This window comes from Tachypleus tridentatus, chromosome 12, assembly GCF_004210375.1.
Source record: "Tachypleus tridentatus isolate NWPU-2018 chromosome 12, ASM421037v1, whole genome shotgun sequence".
Lineage (NCBI taxonomy): Eukaryota > Metazoa > Arthropoda > Merostomata > Xiphosura > Limulidae > Tachypleus > Tachypleus tridentatus.
In genome coordinates, this window is record NC_134836.1 from 41,148,625 (window position 1) to 41,171,875 (window position 23,251).

Sequence of the window (23,251 nt, forward strand, 5' to 3'; positions counted from 1 at the left end):
TATCACAGCAATTAATACTTGCAAAACATCTAGCCCCTAAATGACATGTGCAAACATTTTATTTCAAAATTTTCCCATGTACAAACCTGCCCAGTAGCTAGGCTCTTCTAGAGTGTAGAATAATTTTATACACTGTTATGGGTAAAGAAGTGCTTGATACTTTGCTACAGAATGAGATAAAATGAAACTGAATTTTATTTCTTAATTTTCAAAAAGTCAAATTTTTAAGCTACTAGATGGAATTAATCATTAGTAAGTTGGAATAATGAGTTAAAAAGTGAAGTGAGATGGGGTTTGGGAAATTTTTTTAAAGTTTCTTTTAATTCATGACAGACTGTTTCTAAGAGATGGAAAAGTATAACTGGGAAGATCAAAGTTAATGAAAATAAAAGAAAATTAAGGATAAATGCTATGATTTTAAGAAGCTGAAAGTGACAAACAGGATGAAAGATTTATAGAACTAAAGCACTCAGGATTTAGTTCAACAAAATTAGAAATAAAAAAGGGATTGTGAAAACAGGTGATTGATATGCTAAAATATCAGCAAGGATTTTTTTGTCCAAGGTAAGGAAAATGATGAAATGGGGCTCTTAAAGGATGCTGACAGTAAAGTTTCAGTTAAAAACTCAGAGATGACTAATTTTTTTAAAATGTTCTCTTCTGTTCTTACAAGAAGATGCAATGAATATTACTGAACATTATCAATTCCATGGGAAAAATACTATAACTGACTCTTGATGGCAAACAGGAAGATTGAAAGGCTAAAAATAGATAAAACTTGTACCTCAATTAGACAAATTTTTTCCAGTGTTTCAAAGGAGGTTAAAGGTCAAATATACTCATTCTTTCTCTTCTTTTTTCTTGATTTTCTAATGTTTTTTAAATCAAACACGAGTTACTCATCAGTTTATAGACATTGTATAACTTACAAATGTTTATAAATTCTGTAAAAAAAACAGCTCTACAAATAAAGGTTCAGGAACTAGGGGTGCAGCACAACTCTCTGGCTTAAAGTATAAAGAAGCTGGACATTTGCTGATGGTGTTTGTACTAGTTGTCACACCCTCCTATCCTTATATTGATCAGTGTTTTCAAAATCATTTATTCAAATATCATGATGAAAGTTGCATGGTTCTAATCTGTTATCTTGTTTTGAGGATGTTATTTGTCAACTGCATGATGAAATGTGTGTGGACTGGAGGTGCTTAAAGCTCTTGATAAGGAGCCAAACAGAAGATTAACTAAGAAAGTGATTATAGTTTGAATGACAGAAAGAGTAAATGTCAAACTGTTACTAATGGAAAACATTTACCTTTTGGTTTTTACATTAATAATGTTAATAAGGGCATAACAACTAAATTATTAATGAATGATTACAATAAACTGATGGGTATTTCTAGCTGTATTGAGGTACTAAAGGATGACTTGAATCAAATGGTAATTTAGACAAAATTTGGCAAATGGCCTTTAGTTATAGTAAGTTCAACGTTATATACTTGAGTTATAACAACATAAATCACATGTTTAATATAGGTAGTGTTTGTTAGTAGTAAACTTAACAGAATTTTAGAGTGAAATAGCCTGTTCATTGCAAATTAAAAGAGGTAGTTATCTTTCTGTAGAAATCACTAGCCAGGCCAAACTTGGGATACATTGTATAGTTCAGGTATCCTTTTCCAAAAAAGGATATTTATTTATTAGAAAGGATTATAATTTCTGAACTTATTTTCTCTTCAAAAATGAAGGCTAATAGATTATTTTGTTAAGATTACAAAGTTATTAGGGGTCCTTTAATTTATTTATGCTCTGTTTTGTCGATAACAGGACCAAAGGATGCAAGTTTAATAGTTGGAAATAAAGAGAACTGGCTTCAGTTAAGGCATTTGTATTTGTTTAAAAAGAAGACCAGATTATGGAATAAGATTTCACACGTTTCTGTACAGGCCACCACTTTATTTGATGATTTCCTGAAAAATAAAACAAAATTCTAAATTTTACTTTGCTCAAGGTGGGTGAGAAAAGATAGTCCTGAAGAGTTAAATGTTTCCTTTTTATCCATATGTTGTAATATTATTAATATTCTATGGTCTTGTAGTGGTGTCAGTAGTTTATTTACCTGTAGAAATATACCTAACACTGCTAACCCATCCTCTTGAGAAGCTGCTTCTTCAAAATTTTCATACTTTTCAGAATTCCAATGAACCAGATGGATCTGAAAAATTCACATAAAAAAGTAAACCCCAAAGGGCACAACAGTATGTCTGTGAACTTATACTGCTAGAAACTGGGTTTCAGTACCTGTGGTGAAGAGAGCACAGGTAGCTCTTTGTGTAGCTTTGTGCTTAATAACAAAAACAAAAAATTAAACTAAATGAAGTAACAAAGAAATACTCATTAATTTCTTTTCTCAATAGATATATATGTGTACGTAAACAGCATACTTTTACCTCAAACATTCACACCATTTCCATAAAAATAGATGAAAAAAAAACCAACAACACTAGCATAATAGTGATCTATATTTAAGGTATCAGTTGAACAAATTGATCTGAAAAATTATGATTATACCCTGACAAATGAAAATAGTTATATGTTAAACTATATCACCTTTAATAGAACAGTCTACAGCAATCCTTAAAACTGTGAAAACAGTTTTGCAATTTAAGTGATCATAAAAATCATACATAAAACATACTATCTTATTACCTATCTACTCATCATATTTGACTGTAAAATGTGTACTGATAAAAATTTAAAACCTTTAGTAACAAATGTAAGCTTTACTTTAAAGGTTAAAGTCTGTTCTTAGCATGATTCATCTCTCAGGATGCATGATTATAATAGTGTGTGTGTGTGTGTGTGTGTGTGTGTGTGTGTGTGTGTGTGTACATAGCTTCTAGTAACTAAAGTAAAAACAAATGTTTAATTATTTTAATAGTTTTATCTCTGCATAATCACATACAATATATTTTATTGTTACTAATAATCTAATAACATTTCTGTTTAAGTTAATAAAAAAATTAATCAACAGGGTTTTTTGTTTTGTTTTTTTAGTTCAATGAATTCTGGTATTACTGGTGCAAAGTTTGGCATTAGTATGAAATATGCAACACTCATATTGTCTCAGCAAAATTATATAATCTTTCAAAGCCATAACTGAACTTAGCAACATCTTTAAAAGATAGAGCATTTTCAAAGTTACTAGTATAACAGGCAGCTAAGAATAGCCTCACTAGAAATATCTGTTCTGCCAAAGTTTGTTCAGATCTCTCTTATACTAGTACAGAATCATAAATTCTAACTAATTTCAGTGGGAAGTAACATTTCATCAGTTATTGTATTTTAAGATCTTGGTAAGTCTATTACAGAATCACTAACCATGACTAGTCTCAGTACAGAATACTTAGTACTCCATTTTATATCTTACTGTTAGTAGTGAAGAATCAGTAACAAAATCTAACCTTAGCAGGGAACATCTCTTCAGCCACTGTAGGTTCAGATCTCACTGCGTACTTGTAAAGAATCAGTATATAAGACTAACTTCAGTAGTAAACATCTATTCTGCCACTGTATATCCTGATTTTAGTTGTGTAATAGTTTGAGATGATAAAAAGTGACATAATAGTAAGTGCTAGTGGGTTAACTCTATACCTCATTTGGTAAAGTACTTGGTATATGATAGGTCTCTGGTTCAAATCCAAGGTGAGAAAATATACAGTAGTAAAATAAAATTCCCACATTGTCTTCCAAGTAGTGACCATATCCCACAACCATAAGTTAAGCATGAGAACTTATTTGGATGACTGCTAGTAAGTTAACCTTTTAACTAAGTTTGTAGATTGCTACTCTGGTATATAAGATGTCTTGAATTCAAACTTTTACCAAGTAATAGGTATCATGAAAAATAAATTACTCTACTGTTACTAGTATAAAAGCAGTAGATAAGACTAACCTTATTAGTGAAAATCTCTTCAGCAACTGTGTGTTCAGCTCTTTCTACTACAAATCGTGAATCAATAAATAAGCTATCACATCTTCACATTTTACTAGCACAATCAGAGAATCAGTAACTAAGATTAACTTAAACAGAGAAAATCTCTTCACCTACTGTATGGTCAAATTTTACTAAGACAAGTATATAATTAGTATTAAACTAACCTTAAAAGGAAGAACATCACTATTATTGTATGTTCAGGTCTCATTAATACTAATAAAGAGAGTAAATAACTAAAACCAACTCAGTGCAGAATATCTTTTCATTCTTTATACTTTCAGACCTTACTTGCATAAGTATATAATCAGCAACTAAGTTTAACCTTAGTAGAGAACATTTGTTTAGCAACTGTATACAATTAACTAAAACTAACATAAACAAGAAATATCTCTTCAGTCACTGTATGTTCAGACCTTACTAATATAAGTAGAAAATCATTATTTAATAATAACCTCAGCAGGGAACATCCTTTCAGTATCATTTTGTTTTCATATCTTACTTGGAGAGAATCAGTAATTATAATTAATCTCAACAGAGAAATCTCTCCAGCCAGTATTTGTTCAGATCTTACTACTACTAGTATAGAAACAGTAACTAAGAGTAGCCTCAGCAGGGATGATTCTTTCAGTTACTTTATTTTCACTAAATAGGATTGATTTCAACAGGAATTAACATTTTATCACTTGCTCCATGTTCTGATCTTATCTGTACAAGTAAAGAATCACTAACTCAGAATAATTTCAGCAAGGATTAGCATCTGATTAGTTACTGTATGTTCAGATCTCAATGGTAGCAGTAACAAATAAGTAACCCAGACTAACCTCAGTAGGTAACATCTCTCTTGCTACTGTATGTTCAAATCTTAATAAAAAAATCAGTATGTAAGATTAACCTCATCAGGTAACATATCTTCTGTTGTTGTACGAGGCCTGTTCAAAAATACGTGGACTGTTTGAATTGCGCGGCTCCAGTTGGTTCTAGGGGAATCCGCTTGGTGTCGCTACGTTTGCACAGATCAGCTGATTACAACGCCATTTTCCAATTGCAGATATCTTCATTTGTGTATTAGCTACGTGGTTTTAAGTGAAGTGCGATTTTTTCGCTTGGTAGATTTCAAAATTGAATGACCTGAAGGAGCAATGACTTGCTGTGAAATTTTGTGTTAAACTTGGAAAATCTGTGACTGAAACTTTTGCTATGCTTAACACGGCTTACGGTGATGTTGCTATGAAGCGTATGGCATGTTTCAAGTGGCATGAACATTTTAAGGATGGTCGACAGTCCATTGAAGATGATGAACGTCCTGGACGTCCTTCCACGTCAACTGACGACCCACACGTCGACAAAATCAACACCCTGGTGCGGGCAAATCGACGTCTGACTGTGAGGGAGCTTGCTGAAGAGTGTGGGATATCAGTTGGATCTTGTTACGAGATTTTGACCGAAAAATTGAAGGTGCACCGCGTTGCTGCGAAATTTGTGCCACGCCTGATGACGGACGAACTAAAAGCCCATCGCGTCCAGGTTTGTCAGGAACTGCTTGATCGTTCAGAAGAAGATGAAAACTTCTTGTCAAGGATCATAACAGGTGATGAATCATGGGTTTATGGTTATGACATTGAAACGAAGGTCCAATCGTCCCAGTGGATGGGTGAAACATCCCCCAGACCCAAAAAAGCTTGCTAAGTTCGATCCAAGGTCAAGGTGATGCTGACAGTTTTCTTCGATGCTAAGGGTGTTGTTCACCATGAGTACCTCCCCGAAGGCTCCACAGTGAACCACACTTACTACACTGAAGTTCTGAAACGTCTGAGGGACGCCATCCGTCGCAAAAGGCCAGAAAGTGGCGACTGGTTTTTCCATCACGACAACGCTCCAGCCCATTCAGCCCTCATAACTCGTGAGTTTTTGGCCAAACACTCGATCACTGTTCTTCCCCCCTACTCACCTGACCTTGCTCCTTGCGATTTTTTCTTGTTCCCCAAACTCAAAAGACCCTTGAAAGGAAGAAGATTTGAGACGATTCCCAAGATTAAGGCAAATGCGACGAAGGAGCTGGAGGACATTACAAAAGAAGCGTACCAGGACAGTTTCAACAAGTGGAAACACCGTTGGGATAAGTGTGTGCGTTGGGGAGGAGAGTACTATGAAGGGGTCCCAGACCTGTAACTTCTAAATAAAGTACATTTTGTTTTATGACGTCAGTCCGGTATTTTTTTAACAGACCTCGTATGTATGGATGTTTAGTAGTAACAACAAATAAGTAACTCAGTCTAGCCTCAGTAGGAAACATCTATTGTATGCACAGATCTTCTAGTAGTTGAAGATAATAATTCAGACAATCCTTAGTAAAGAATCTCTTAATATTGAAAATCTTAATATTGAAGTAGCTAGAGTTGTTAAAAAAGAAGTATTAGCAAGAGCTAGTGGGTTAACCCTTTATCTTTGTTGATAGAGCACTTGTCTCACACAAAACAGGGCTCAGCTCAAGGTGAGAAAATATATTCTAAAAATAAAATTACCACATTTGTACCAAACTAGAGGCCATCTCATAATCCTGAAACTAAGCCTTAGAAAGCACCTTGTTTGTAAAAGAAGCAAAGATGGTAGTCTGATGTGTTAAAAATGGTTTACTATCAAGTGCTAGTAAAAAACTAAATCACCACATTGATCCTAGTAGAAAAATCAGTAACAAGGACTAAACTCTACAAGAAAAACGTTTTCAGCCAATGTATATTCAGATCTTAAAATCTTACTACTACCAGCAGAAATTCAGTCACTAAACTTAAACTCAGTAGTATTGAAACTGCATCTTAAAATCTTACTAGTAGTAGTAGTAGTAGTAATACCAGTATTCAAACGGCAGCTAATTCTAACCTCATCAATAAATTATTTCTTTAGCTATTTACATTCAGATATTACTAGTAGCAGCTAAGTATAGAACTAATAAACAAGACTAGCCTCAGCAGGGAACTTCTCTTCTGCTACTGTGTGTTCAGATTTTACTAGTAAAGGTATAAAATTAATAACTAGAAGCAACCTCAGCAGGGAACTTCTCTTCTGCTACTGTATGTTCAGATTTTACTAGTAAAGGTATAGAATTAGTAACTAGAACTAACCTCAGCAGGGAACTTCTCTTCTGCTACTGTGTGTTCAGAGCCAGTTTCACTGGTTTTGCCCCAGTGACAATGGAACTGAATCAACTGATATTTATTGGAAAGTGGTCCTCCATCTAAGTCTGTTTATAAATTAGAAAATATGGAAAAAATATTAGATAGGAGTGAGAAATATTGAAACATGAAGTGAAGAAAGTAAATAAAAATGTGACGGTTTTCTACATTATAGTTTAATTTTGCCTCACTCTTGTACATTTACTAACTGTTTATAACTACCTGCATTATATGCATTCAATATCAAATTTGTAGATCTAACATTCTTAGTTATGTAAATTCATTAACCTACTCCTTTATCTATTTAGCTGATGTTGTGTACATTGGAGTGAAAAAGACCAAATTTAACACTCCTACGAAAAGACGTTTCTAGTCCTGATTTCTTCAAGCCCGTTCCCCTGGCTGTGGTTTCGCTAGATAGTAAATAGGGACAGTGGAAATCTCGTTAATCCATTCATTAATGGATTTAAATGGCAATTTCATTTAAATACAAAATTATTAGCCTAATATTAATAACCTTTCAAGTTGCTCTGGGGCCTATTAGGCCCCACTTTTCGTAGGAGTGTTAAATAAATAATATCACCTTTCATATTTTTCTTTATTAAAACTGTGTTAAGACATAAAAGACAAAACTAAATGATGTCTTACTTAGTTAACTAAACATTCCTCCTGCTAAGTCAGTAAGAAAGGTTATTTTTTAAAGCAGGCATGATATTTTGAGTACTGGTGCAATTGTTTACAAGCACACAAGTTTGAATAGTGAAAAAGGTTTCAGTATTTAAATCAACATTCAAAAACCTAACAGTGTATTTTAATTTCAGAATGAATAGTGGTTACTTATGAATGTGCACATTAATTCTTGTAAATTGACAGGTTATTTAGTTATGGCTGAACAGGAAAAGTTTTGTAAAGTATTTGAAATATTAAGAATGTCTGGAGGAATAACAATCAAAAACACATAAAAATTTGCTCAAATATTTGTTTACTAATGTAAATCAGCTCCCTACCAAAGTGGTTTCAGAAACTATTAATGAATTTAAAAAAACACAGGCAGAAGAAGCTTAACAAACATACAAACTCAAACTCAAAAACTACTTGACTGGAATAGTACAAGTGATTGGGTTTCCTTTGTATTATTCCATTATGTTAACCATTGTATTTATTTTAAAACAGAATGACACAGTACAGAAACAATAACCTGACATATTAACAAAAGAAAAATCAAAGAAGCATAGTTAATAAAATCAAATAAACCCATAATTAACAATTACCCAGGCACATCTCTGTATGTCTTTAATCATTATAACCCCAGACATCTCCAATCTTATGCACATTTGCATAACATATTCCTCATTTCTTTTATATTTATTGACTTTTTGTTTTTTGTTCAGCCATAAAAAGACAAACAGCCACTTCATCAGGGTTGATATACAAGTGCATAAGTAACCAATATCAATTATAAGATTTAAATACATTGTTAGACTGTTGAATGTTGATTTAAATACTAAAGTCTTCATTACATGGTTTCATCAAATTGTACGCGGCAAAGAAAAGATTTCCCAGGAATTATGATCTCAACGTTTCGGAGTCCAGTATCAGCAGAAGTTTTAATGATGCCAATAATCCACTAATAAAAGACTTTTTCATTGTTATAAACCAGAAAACTATTTGGACAACCCCTTATAGATTTAGTTTTCGGACAAGTTAAAGAACCATAAAGCATAATATTTCAAACTTGTTCAAGTCCTGTATAGTTGTATAGATCCTACAGTTTGTGTGTCTGTGTAGCTCTATTAACAGTATATTTTAATAGTTAAAAATTAATTGACGTTTACCAGTAGCTGCAATTAGTCATGTACAGATTCTGCAAGTACATTTTGAGTTTAGTCATGTACTGTTAATAAATATATAAGTGCACAGTGACTTTCTGAACACCCTGTACTTTTTGACACACTTTTTGTACTGTATATCTAATAACAGGATTAGAAAGATAATGTATAATTTTTTTTATTATGAATATTTCTTGACTTTTATTTGTAATTAATAAAAGTTAAATTTTTTATCCATAAATATCATACTTTTAATATTTTAAACTATATTGCTGCACTTTTCTGCTTATGAATAATTCTGTTGGCTACACCCAAATAATAATAATAAAATTTAAAAAATCAATTTAAATTGTTCTTTATAAAAAATACAAAGTTACTCCATAATCTCTTACCAAAGCAATATAAACACTTACTAGGTGACTCACTGTTAACTTGAACTTTCCATCCATGTCCAGTATTTAACAGTGTTGTACATTCTACTGAGTCATAGTCCCATTTTAAAGAATTATCATTCAGTGTTGGGTCCACTACTGCCACAGAGGGATTAATATTGATAGGTGACTGTCTGCTCCCAGCAGCATCAGGAAACTTGTCTGACCATGTAGCTGGTCCTATAGGAAAACAAATTTCATTAAAACTCATATCATCAGCAGATATTGTTATATGAAGAATTTCAAAATGACTGAAACAGTTAATTGAAGAAAATTTGTGTACATAAATACTTACCTATATAAAAAATAATAATTTTCAAATCATCCAAATAAAATGAATTATGTGATGAAAAATTGAGCTTTATTCAAAGTGTTTTGACAAAATATTAGCAATTAGTTTTATAACATGTTTCCTTTTATGAATTTTAGTACTAGATTTACTGATATAAGAAAAACCACTGATAAAAAATATTAGAGTAGGCAATTAGTGGGATTTGTTAACTGTTTCATTGTTGTGCTCATTAATTAGTTATATTCAACTAATAAGTTATTCTTACAGGAGACTTGTATAGTTGGAGTAACCAAGAATTATAATAATCAGAAACACTGCACTAATTGATCAAGATGAACAACCTTGAGTTCATCAAAAATAGTATGAAAAACCATAAAGACTATATTTTGATTACCTAAATAGCAGGAATAATTTTAAACAGTAATATTTGTAAATTATTAATTCAATTAGTTGACTGTATTTTTTTGGGAAATTAATTAATTTTGATTAAATATTTTATCTCAGTTATTAGTGAGGAGTGGAAATGATAGGATGAAATGATGAGAGTAGATTATGTTTGAAAATTATGGGTTTGATTTTAAGAGTCTTGGAAAAACAAAGTACATTACATTGCAAAGATTACTTACATAAGGGTAGTTTTAAGGAAGATTATGCTAATAGAGGGTTAAAATACTAGCTAGAATTATTAAGCAGAAATTAAGGTAGTAAGATAGGCATAGGTTAGTTAGGATAAAAGTTAGGTTAGATGTAAGAATAAAAAACCTTAAATAAAAATTTATGAAGTATATGATTAGAGTAATATGTGGCTGGTTGAAAAATGTTCAGGTGAATGATGTGCTAGAGATGTTCTCCACTTAAGCAAGTTAGGTAGCAGGATGTCTGAGAAAGGTCTAAATATATTTATTCAAAGTTGTGTAAACTGTCTGACAGCTTATACATTAAAACTCAGGTTCACAAAACTTGTGTATATTAAATAATGTATACGATCAACATTTCTCAGAGATTTACAAACTTTACCTAACACACAAGCAAAACAAAAAATGTGTAGTTTTGAAAGTTTTATATTTGTGGTATAATTTTATTATCATTGTGTAGAATTATTAACATTTTATAGTAAGGCTTTCAAATATTTTGGAAAAAAAAAAAAAAACTTGTTAATATTCTTATTTGTCTCAAAACCTATATAATCCTCATTATAAATATATATAAACTGTCAGGATTCTCAGGAAAAATGGTGGTGTTTTAAATCAATTATGCTTACACAATGCACACATTCTCGCTTTTGGTTTTTTGGATTTTTTTTTTTGTTTTTCGGTGGCACACATTTTAAGTTTTATATAAATATATGTGTGTGTCTGCCCAATTATAGGCATGAAATCACCCTTATAGTCTGTTCTAAACACAACATACAAGGAAATATGGTACAGCAGGAAGTGATTTGTTAGAATAATAAAGTGATTAATGAGGTTTGAACGTGTTCTTAGTAAGCCACTATAACAGAATGTTAGTGTGTTTGTTTGTTTAGAATTTCGCACAACGCTAACGAGGGCTATCTGCACTAGCCATCCCTAACTTAGCAGTGTAAGTCTAGAAAGAAGGCATTTAGTCATCACCACCTACCGCCAACTCTTGGGCTACTCTTTCACCAACAAATGGTGGGATTGACCGTAACATTATAATTCCCCTACAGCTGAAAGGACGGTACGTGTTTGGTGTGATGGGGATTCGAACCCGCGCCTCTCGGATTACAAGTCGAGTGCCTCAACAATCTGGCCATGCCGGGCCCGTTAGGGTGTGTTCACACAAAATTATGTAACGTTGCACGTTTTGGCTTGACGAACTACACGAACACAGCGTCAGCACCATTACTTTTTTGCAGAAACTTTGTTTAATACCTAAATTCAACAAAATCAAGTCAACCCTTTAGCAGAAAATACCAGTAAGCATTTTACAGAACAAAGGCTGATCTAGGAATTTCATTAGGAAGGCGATAGCTTGACAAGGTCATGCTTTTCCATAAAAAAAAAATGTTCTAAGCTAACGGAACTGACTGATTACAAAAATTATACATATGGTGGTAGGTTTGATATATTAGATTTTTTGTTGTTGTCTGACTGCCCTTTATTTTTCCTTTACGTTTTTTGCCTGATTATCCTTTATGCCTCCTTGATGTTTTGTTTTTGTCTGACTACCCTTTATTACATAATTTATATTTGAAGCATTTTTACTTACGATCAAATTATATTTTGACAATTGTCGCTTCTTCCATTTCTTCTATTATAACTTACGGTTAACTTTTTTCTCAAATAACTTCTTGTGTACATAATGTTATCGTTTATCAATTCCCCCCTCTCCCAACAGACATACGTGTGTATATATTATAACCATAAATCTTTAAGCTATAAACAAAACACATTAACATGAAACAAAATACGCTGCATTATTTTTAAAGAGGATTCTAAAGGTACAACTATAACGTAGGATTATAAAATGTATCCTAGGTTTTGGAGGCGACTCCGGAAGTAGGATCCACTAATTAAAAATGTCCACATTTGAGAAGTTCATTACTGTGTACCAAAAGTTACGGTTTCATACAATATATTTGTCTGATAAAACTTTAAGAGAAAGGAGAAAAAATGAGAAATAAAATACTATAAAATAGCACGTTGATCACGATATCACAACAGAAGATGAAATTCGTGGAGAGTAGGCTAAAACCTTAAGTCACTTCATGCTTTCTGTTGCTTATGGCTCACAAACGGCTATGTCACCCGGGGCGCTATTTGTCATTTGTGATGTCACTTTTGACGTTATGTTCACTGGTTGTAAAGTTACAGAACAAAGAGGTGTCAGATTTGTCATTTTACTTTCAGAAATTCTTTCAAACAAAATATTTTTCCATGATCATATATCGCTTATGAAGTATTTCTTTAGTAATGAATTCAGTGCACGAATGTGATTTTGTGTACGTTTTATCATGACATAGAGATGTTCGTTAATGCTCAAGTAGTTTTAAAGATTTGCTTATTCTTGTCCATAAATGTAAGGAAACAGATTCTGTAATCATCGCGTCACAGTTAGGACATCGCCTATTCCCGTGGAATTTGTTCCAGAAACACAACAAAAGTTATCAGATAACTGACAAGGAAATTCCCAAAGAGGATGTAGCACCAGTTCTACTGTAGACATCCACAAACCATGTGCAACACTAAAGATATTTCTTTACAAGATTTAAAGACTGCTGGAACTGTTTCTTTCTAACACAGTACATTGAATTTTGGCTTGGAATTTATTGTACGTCAGTGGGGTAGCAACCAATAGACTGATTCCCCTAGATTTGTGGGGAACTGAGAACCACGTCAAGACAATTTCAAGTGGATAAATTCTTATGGTACTAATACACTTTTCTTTTAGAGGCCCTACATTTTAATTCATCAAAATTTCTTTTAAGTGCATATATTGCCAATTTTATTTTTATCTGGAGTGAGACCAGTTCGTATACATGGTTGGCTACCAGATCTCTGACATGTGGATATTGATTTATAAGTTTATCTAAAGGTTTTGGTTCACAGACAGTTGTTGATCCTAAGAAAAAAATTCAGTGCTACATTATGGCCATTGTGTCAGTTGTGTGCAATTTTTTACCACACATCAAAACTGTTATTGAGAATGGTCACTGATTTTGTAAGCACTTCCTGAATAAGGGTTAAACCAGTTCGGTAAAATGCTAAAGACGTTTCATTTCACTAAACTGGTACTAATAATTATATATTTTTCTGTCTTCCGTTGCAGCTACTCGTCGATTTTGGATGAAAATTATTTTATAAATTGATGTGGTTCATTTAGTGTAAAATGTGCGACAACATATCTGCGGACTATGAGAGTGTGTTCCCCTACGACTCCGTATGTACATATACGCAATTATTAAAATAATTGCGAGTGGTTGACTGCGTGATATAACCTTATAGTCACTCTCTATATATGGAATAAAAATATTTTCTCGAGGGTAGTTGCATCAATTCAGAAAACAACTATCATATGGGTAAAGAAACAAGTTGACATAAAAGTTCCATACGTTGGTCTGTTTTCATAAGGTATTGGATATATTTGTGTTTCAAAATGGTTTCTACAAAATGTGTGGTAATGCATGTTTGTGTAATACCACATGCCTTAAGCAAGCACTGTCGTAACAAATGTTTAACTAGGATATATATTTTTGTCTAGATTAGTGTGTTTAGACGGGTTTGTCTTGAGTAGCAGTCAAACAGTTAATCAACTTCCTGAACATGAGTCGCACCTTTCAAGAAAAATCTCTCACGGTGTTTACAACACTGTAGCATATAATTTTATTCGCAATAAAAATATGGATTGATTGAGTATATTTATTATTTCTGATAATGAGGGTGCTGCTCCTGAACATCTCGTGCGTTTGTATGTTCCTTAAAGTTCGTATAAAACTCCACAATTGACTATTTTCTCATAGTAATCACTAATTATGAACTGTTAAAGTAGAAGGAAGGGTATTCTTTGATAGGGTGTTTAGGCAGAGTATTCATAATGAAACTTTGTAGAATGGACGGCAACTGCCTAGTGTGGAGACACAAGTGTAGAGGGCAACGTTTCAAAAGTCTTCCGCCTTTCGTCTTCTAGATCAACAACACCTACACACATACTGACGTAAAGACGAAAGTCGGAAGACTTTTGAAACGTCGTCCCTCTACACTTGTGTCTCCACAACAGGCAGTTGCCGTCCATTCTACAAAGTATCATCAGGAGGAAGGGTAATTAATCAGTATTGCCCACAGCTCTGACTAAATAGTGGCATTTAGCTTTCACTCTGGGCCACTTTTGTCTGACTAAATAGTGGCATTTAGCTTTCACTCTTATAGCATAATTATGGTCTCAAATTGTGGAGTGCATTCTTTCAGCAGTGGTTAAAATTTATGGTCCACTTATCAACAGGCCGCACCTAGCTATGTTTGTATCCTACTCAAGGAGGGGCTGTTATAATGTGGTTAATAAAGATCGTAGATAAGAGCAGAGTATGTGAAGCGATTCAGGTGTGATTTAAGTTCCGTAGGTATTTATACTTAAACAATCACAGGATTACTACCAGTATCAAAAAGGTCATAGACGTTGAATATTACAGTTTTTCTTGTGTTATGCTTAAGAGTTTCTGCTTATGTTTAGTAGAAGATGATCATACAAGTGTAACGGAGCAGGTTGGTTGGCTTCACTTAGCCGTTGGAGCTTTGGCTAATACTGCTAGTTACATTGTTATTTATTTTAACTGAGAAATGCAGTGCGCGAGTGGAGCACACAATACTAGCTCGAGACTTTACAGTAAAGGCAAAGAATTCCACTCTGAGATCAAGATTAAAAATAAGCACTTTTAAGAAACTTTTCAAATATCATATACTTATATTCAACTTTGCATAATTTCTATTGGGTTGAGGAATAATTCGTGAGCGTTTTTTTCAAGTTAAAAAAATATATTCATAAATGAAACGCTTTCGCAAAATATTTCATGTCATTTGGTAGATAAATTTTTGCTCTAATAGATGGTGTGTTTGATTTTCATATGTCTTTAATTTTTGCTTTCATTTTCAGCTCATTAAATGGATTGTCAAGTGGACAAAATCGAGCATTTTCGACACCATCTGCTTTTCGCATTTAATTTTTTGCAATTTCGTTTAAAACAATGCATACTATATACCTAGGTATTACATGAAATAAAGTATCATAATAAATGTTTTGGGTGTAATGTGTTCATGCATTGAAGTATTGTATAGTCTTGCATGTAATGCTTGAATGAAATTATTTGAAAACGCTCACGAATTATTCCTCAACCTAATATATACCAATAATCACTTCTAGTTATTTGACAAACACTCTTTAAGCAAATTAAGTCAGCCATATTCTCCTATACTAACTGATGTTAGGAACAGTGGCGATAAGTTACTTACACAGTTAAAGCTAGAAATGTTCATCATTCCAGTGCTCGTACTTGTTTCAATTCAGGAACAGTTTTCTGGAGAACTGTCTTCTGAGTGCAGGAGAACTGATTTTCCGTTTGGTACATGAGCTTTTATTGAAACTCTTCCTAGTATTCTTATGATCTTCCAAATAGTCTACACAACTACTCGCAAGTAGTTCTGACACTTAATGGGCCATTTTTTCTTCAATCGTGTGAAATTCTCAGGAACAAAACCCAAACTGCTTATTCACTGGTTGCAGATAGAGTCGGTAAAGCGGCAGTCTTTTCTCTTGTATCTATACACACATTTTGTTACCAATATTACATCAAAACGCCGGCTCCCTTCCTTTTCTGGCAGTTTTGTGCATGAAAATCATAAATATTCTTTAGCTTTCGCCTATACTGTAGCGTCTCCAAGTTTTTGGGGCACATTCTCAGTTCAATGTTGTTAACGAGTTTTCATAATTCTCCCTTGGTCCTCGATAGCGTCAGTTTGTGGTTAGTATAAACATACAGAAAGTTTCTCAACACTTTTCCCGGGTAATCGTTGTTATATAACATTTTTTATACTTCTTCACGCTTCTTATTCATACATATAATTATTCAACATCTGAAGTGCCCAAACATTCTTCACAAGATATACCCAGTTTTTTCAAATGCTATTAGTACAGTATCTTCCTTTAAATATGTTTGTACCTTTTAATAGTTTTTTATTAGTTTTACTGGCGATGACGATAGTTATATGTTTTAATAAGTGTTTTATGGTGCTGATTTAATCGCTAACTTATATTTAAGATTTTTTTTGTGTTTGTGTTTATATATGTGTGTATATATATATACACGTTTTAGTGAAATTAAATAATTACATCCAAATTAAGCTAAATGAATAAACAAAATCGTGAGAAAGGACTGTGTTAAAAACAGTAACTCCCAACCTGTGATTAATTATATTATAACCATAAAATTTTAAGTCGTAAACAAAACACATTAACATGAAACAAGATACACTGCATATTTTTAAAATGGATCATGGGTACAAGCTAAGACATGGGATTATAAAATCTATCCTAGGTTTTGGAGGTGACTGAAGAAGTACGACCCACATTGCGGTGGGGATACACCATCTATCAGTCTTAACCTCCAATTCACTAGTATCAGTGTGAGATGGGGTAATAATTAATAACTTTTTTTGGACGTTGCTCTCTATCTGTTTCTCTTCGGCTTTGACGGGTAAGATATTTTAGGTTCACTCATTTATGTATCGTTAATGGTGATGAATTCCTGTTTAATCTGCTTTTTTAATCCATTTTAATATTATGCAGATTCCTCTATCCTTAAAACTTTAAACAGTCTGTGATTAAACAGTCAGCTTTCATGACGATTATGTATTAGGCGTTTCTGAGTTAGAAGCATTGCATTTCTAACTTGGACAATCTTTTCCTTGATTAACAAAAAACACTTAACCATTCGAAATTGTTCACGCATAATGCATATTCTTTACACGTCACACGAGAGAACTCAATGGTTACGTAAAGTTCGTGTAGAAGTAAACCATGTTGTATGACTGGTCTTTGTACTTGTGTATGTGAGTTCTGTATATTGAAGCAGCATATGAGGTCAGACATAACTGACTGGATTTGCAAGGTTTAGTTTTTAGTTAATGAACTAAGAATTGAGTTTTGTTTGTTGTTGAATATGTAGAAAACAGAATCCGTATCCAATATAACAAATAAAAGACGCAGACTTAACAGGATCTTTACAAAGTAATAGATATTTGTGGTTTTCTTTCACAATCAGAAGCTTTCAAAAACTAATTCAAGTAGTATACAGTTGTATAGATTCTATAGTTTATGTATAAAGCTCTATTAACAGTGTATTTTAATAGTTCATTGAGGGTTTACCAATAGCTGTGATTAGTCATGTCCAATTAAGTCGTGCATGGATTCTGTAAGTACATTTATAGTTTAGGCATGTACAGAACTATATTGAGGGCAATTTAGTCATGCACGAAGTTATACGGCAGTTTATTCTTTCACAACGATGCGTTCCCAAGTTGCACAGCGACATGTCTACAAACTAAATTAACACTAGAAGCCTGGTATCGTTACCTGTGATAGCCAAAGCACATATAGCCAGCCCCCAGTGTAGCTTTGTGCTTAATTACAGGTAGACAAACACAACGCTTCATGGAAGTCTTTCTTTTTTCACGTACATATATGTATTGATAACGTAATTAAATGGTACACAAAATTATACGGACAGCACAAACCATATACTGAGTTACATACACAGCAATTTAACTAGGTACGGAGGTGAACGCGTAGCAAAGTTTAGTCCTGTACAATGACGTATGTATAATTTAATCGTAGGTTAATTAGACGAACACCTGGTTGTGACGTATGACCAACGCACTGCATACCTGCCACTCGGAAAATTAAGTAACAAAAAAAAGTATTTTCCAAACAATATACAAATATGTCAGTTACATTATATATATCCTCGTAACCATGCTGATGTGAAGGCAATTATACACAGACTTCTCTAGATTAAAATAATTTTCGAGCTTTCGCCCCTCTTACTGGACGGAACCTTCATCAGGTAAGAATGTATGATGTTATAAATTTATATTTGTATCAAATAAGTGTTAATAAATCATACTCTTCATAACTGAAACAAATTTTAAATAGATCACAAAATATTCATCATGCCTCTTTAACCACGTATTTGAGTTTCTTTGTCAAATTACATTCTATAATACACTAAAAACCACTACGTAACACATCCATTTTCAATTCCATAACGCAAGCGTTGCGTAATTGTTTGTTTGCTTTTTGAATTTCGCGCAAAGTTACTCGAGGGCTCTTTGCGCTAGTCATCACTACTCACCGCCAACCCTTGAATTACTCTTTTACCAACGAATAGTGGGATTGACTGTACCATTATAACGCCCCCACTGCTGAAAGGGCGAGCATGTTTGGCGCGACTCAGATTACGAGTCGCACGCCTTAACCCACCTGGCCGTGCTGGGCAACGTTGCGTTATGCTTCATATTAGCAATAGTTAAAGCATGTAAGAAAATTCAGTCTGAAATTCATGTAAATTAGGCTATTTTTTCGAAAGAAACGGTGGAATTAAAATCATCTAAATTATTAAAATTAGTGTAAATATAGAGCACTTATTATATTTTACACATATTACTTTGTTATGGTATATATATAATAATATATCTAAAATGTGCTGTCAAACACATAATGACGACTACAAACGTTTATACAAAAGCACGACATTTACAGTGTTTTGATGATCCTTTTATGAATCAAAATAAAAACATTAGACACTGTATACAAAAGAAGTTACTCGTTAATAGAAAATTACGTCTGTAATTTTTAAAAAAAAACGCTGGGAAACATATCACGTGAGACTAGCACCTTTATATGGCTTACAAATAACAGCACAACACAAGTGGTATAACTAAATGCCTATAAAGTCAAAATCAACTTTGAAACTCACTAACTAAGCTCCATGACAATTCTCTTTTTCTTGTGAATTTACGAGAAGAATAAAGTCTTGCGGTAAATAAGTTACGAGAAAGAAAATAATCCCGTTTCATATGAAACAAACACACAAATATATAAATATAAACATTCACATTCTTGAAAGAATGAAATTCATTCAAAAACACGCACAAAAATATAAATTTGGATTTTTTGCATCACTATTCTGAACATAGTCTCACAATTGTATCCAATCTATTTATCGCTGCTGACAAATCTTCTATACGCGGTCAGGACATTTATTCCAACAATCTGAATACAAATTTCTCCCACAGCCTACCCAAGTTATATATGAATGGAACACTTCTCTAGACTACAATATGAGCCAAATTCCTAGGTGTAACCTACGATTCGTAACCGGGCCCGGCATGGCCAGGTGGGTTAAGGCGTTCGACTCGTAATCTGAGGGTCGCGGGTTCGAATCCCCGTCGCACCAAACATGCTCGTCCCTTTCAGCCGTGGGGGCGTTATAATGTGACGATAAATCCCACTCTTCGTTGGTAAAAGAGTAGCCCAAGAGTCTTACGCTGCTAAATTAGGGGCTGCTAGCGCAGATAGTCCATGTGTAGTTTTGCGCGAAATTAAAAAAACGAACAAACAAAAGGCTTATAACACTAAACGGATACCCGAAATGGGACCAGCACAGATAGCACCTCATTGTGTAGCTTTGCGCTAACAACAAACAAACGTACATCTTTAAGATGAGAGCTACTTTTCATTTGATGATAATTGTAAAAATTATACGATACTTTTATGCATATGTTCTATATTTTTATAACAAAGTACAGTTTATAGTGATTAGGTGAAACTTGGATTTTAACGTATAATAACCAGTTTTGTTTGTTTGTTTTGGAATTTCGCACAAAGCTACTCGAGGGCTATCTGTGCTAGCCGTCCCTAATTTAGCAGTGTAAGACTAGAGGAAAGGCAGCTAGTCATCACCACCCACCGCCAACTCTTGGGCTACTCTTTTACCAACGAATAGTGGGATTGACCGTCACATTATAACGCCCCTACGGCTGGAAGGGCGAGCATGTTTGGCGCGACGGGGATGCGAACCCGCGACCCTCAGATTACGAGTCGCACGCCTTAACACGCTTGGCCATGCCGGGCCATAATAACTAGTATAGAGTTTTGTGTTAAAAAGCGTAACAAGGGTTACACATTTTCATATTTACCGTGAGCTGACTTATCAGTTATATCTTTTTGTTCACAAAATTAAACCAAACCTAGGGATGAGAGGTTCAGAAACAAATGATATGGGTATTCACGATTAGCGTGTGGATGTCCCCCTCCCAAAAAACCCACAAAAAAACATGTTAATAAATATAGTAAACAAACAGTTGATAATTTAAGAAAATCGTTTTCAATTTGTTTCATTTTGAAACTATAAATAAAATGACTTCCATGAAAAATATTTCTTTCAAAGTTTTAAACTCCATTGAAAAAATAAACAGACATTTAAATCATAGAGAATAAATAAACTAAGTTTAAGGAAACTCAAGAGGTATTAACGTTATAACGTGCGTAGCCACGGAATTGAAGGTGCATTAGTAAATCTGTCATTTCAAAATTTGAAACTGTTAGCGTAGTTATCACTAGAGTAGCTTTGCACAAATTTTAAAAGAATCAAATAACATACGTATATACAGGGTGTTCGGAAAGTCACTGTGCAGTTTTGTCTGTTAATAATAATAAGTGCACAGTGACTTTCTGAACACCCTGTAAATATATAATAATAATACATATATTTATGTAAAAACGGCTCGTTTGGGTTGAGAAAATTTTTTTACCTAGAGGAACGAACGTTTCGAACTTCTTCGGTTATCGTCAGGTTCACAAAGAAAGAAAGAGGTAACTGACCGGAAGCTGATCACATGTTTGAAAGGAGTTGTGTAACTGAGTGTCGGAATGTAGAGGGCGGGCTTAGATTTTGAATATAATTTTATATTATTTATTATATTATTATTTTTTAATATAGGTATAAAGGTGTTTCTTTGTATTGGTTTATTTTGGGGTTAAGTTGTTGTATAAGGCTTTAATTTTTGCGTTTGTTTATGTTTGTTTCTTTATTTAGTATTTGAGTGTTTTCTATGATTATGTTGTGTTTATTTGACTTGCAGTGTTCGAAAAGGTGTGAAGGTGACTTTTTATGTTCTTTGAATCTGGTTTCCATTTTTCTACTTGTTTCTCCAATATAGAAGTTGTGGCAGTTATCATATTGTATTTTCTAAATAATGTTGGTGTGGTGTTTGTCAGCGTAGTTTTTACATAGTATAGACCTCAGTTTTGTGCCGGGTTTTTGAATAAATTTGGTATTAATTGGAATGTCATATTTTGTTACTAGTTTTTGCCAACTGTTGCTTATTTTTCTGTTGATGTCGGGAATATATGGTATGCAGCAGTATATGGTCAGCTACCGGTCAGTTACCTCTTTCTTTCTTTGTGAACCTGACGATGACCGAAGAAGTTCGCTCCTCTACGTAAAAAATTTTCTCAATCCAAACGAGCCGCTTTTACATAAATATTTTTCTATACAAGTGGGTTTTCTCGACATCACTGATTAATAATACATATAACCTGTGTTGAAAAACACGTAAGCAAGACGGCGAAGTTACAGTTACACGAGTACATTTAGCAAATATTGTTCGTCTGCCAAAAGATCAAATTACAAAATGAAAGATACACAACACAAAAAAATAAAACTAAACCGTAAAGATAGTTACTTTGGTAAAACAAGTTAACACGTAAAGAAACATTTTTTAGAAGTTAATTTATTACCTTTACATTGCTAACGAATAGAAAAACCATGAGTATATGCCAATAAAAAAAAAAAAATCACCCTTGAAATTCATTAGCTTAGTTTCATGATTTTTCATTTTTGCATGCTTGCAATAGGAAAGATATAAAGCCCTCCGGCAGATATATTACGACAAGAAACTAATCTCAGATTTCAGACGACAAATGTGTATATATAAATGATTTCGACATTAAATTAAATCTACACTCTGCAAGGTTTGTATCGTTTGCGGACAAGTTTTTTGTGTGTGGGCGGGAACCTGTTTGGTTTGCTTTGTATTTCGCGCCAAGCTACTCGAGGGCTATCTACACTAGTCGTCCCTAATTTAGCAGTGCAAGACTAGAGGGAAGACAGCTAGCCATCATCACCCACTGCCAACTTGTGGGCTACTCTTTTACCAACGAATAGTGGGATTGACCGTAAGATTATAACTTCCCCACGACTGAAAGGATGAGAATATTGGGTGCAAAGTGAATTCGAACCCGCGACCGTCAGATTCCGAGTCGAGTGCCTTAACCACCTGGCCATGCCGGACCCGCGGGAACCTGTATCATTATACGAATATTAAAATCGACAATTAAGAATAAAGTTTCCATTTTTTTATTTTCTAAAAGAAACGTTAATAACATTTATATTAAATGGGAAATGTAAAAATTCAACATGTCAATTGTATTTTTATTTTCTGAGTAAATTTGTATGAATATATCGCAATTAATTTTTCAAACGTTGTTGTCACACATTTCCTACAGGGAATATCGAGAATGCATTGGCTGAAAAGGGTTAAATCGTCACACAAAGATTTCAGAAACTTCCTTTGTATACTAACTTACCATTGTGTGGCTCGTATCCCCAGTCAGATAGCATTGGGAATATTGCGATACACTTCTCAACTGGCGCTCGAAAGAAGTCAGTGACTCTAACTTTTAACAACGTCTAGCCTGACGACCTCTATTTCGGGGAAAGAGCTGACGTGTTTGTTTATATCCGTGGCACTGCTGACGCACGCTCTGTAAGTGTGGAATTCTTATTCGCTGTCATTATACGTGAAGAATAAATGTTAAACTCTTATTCGCTGTTACAATAAACGAAGAACACTCGTACGTATAAATCGTCTTGGTCAAAAGGAAACAAGTTATCTAAAACCTCAACTAATTTTAACTTGTAAAGCTCATGTTATATAACGCTTGTATTTTTTATAGAATAA

The 23,251-nt window shown here is 33.6% G+C and overlaps 1 protein-coding gene across 1 annotated transcript in view; it reads right to left on the minus strand.

Moving 5' to 3' along the window:
• Positions 1–23,034, minus strand: part of LOC143233104 (carbonic anhydrase-like) — a 28,507-nt gene extending 5,473 nt beyond the window's left edge. Inside the window, exons 1-4 of the mRNA XM_076469009.1 lie at positions 22,878–23,034; positions 9,407–9,604; positions 7,114–7,232; positions 2,117–2,212 (exon numbers count right to left, since the gene is read on the minus strand). Coding sequence (XP_076325124.1) covers positions 2,117–2,212; positions 7,114–7,232; positions 9,407–9,604; positions 22,878–22,911 — 447 coding nt within the window. The 5' untranslated portion in view covers positions 22,912–23,034. The remainder of the gene's footprint in view (positions 1–2,116; positions 2,213–7,113; positions 7,233–9,406; positions 9,605–22,877) is intronic.
• Between the last annotated feature and the right edge of the window lie 217 nt (positions 23,035–23,251).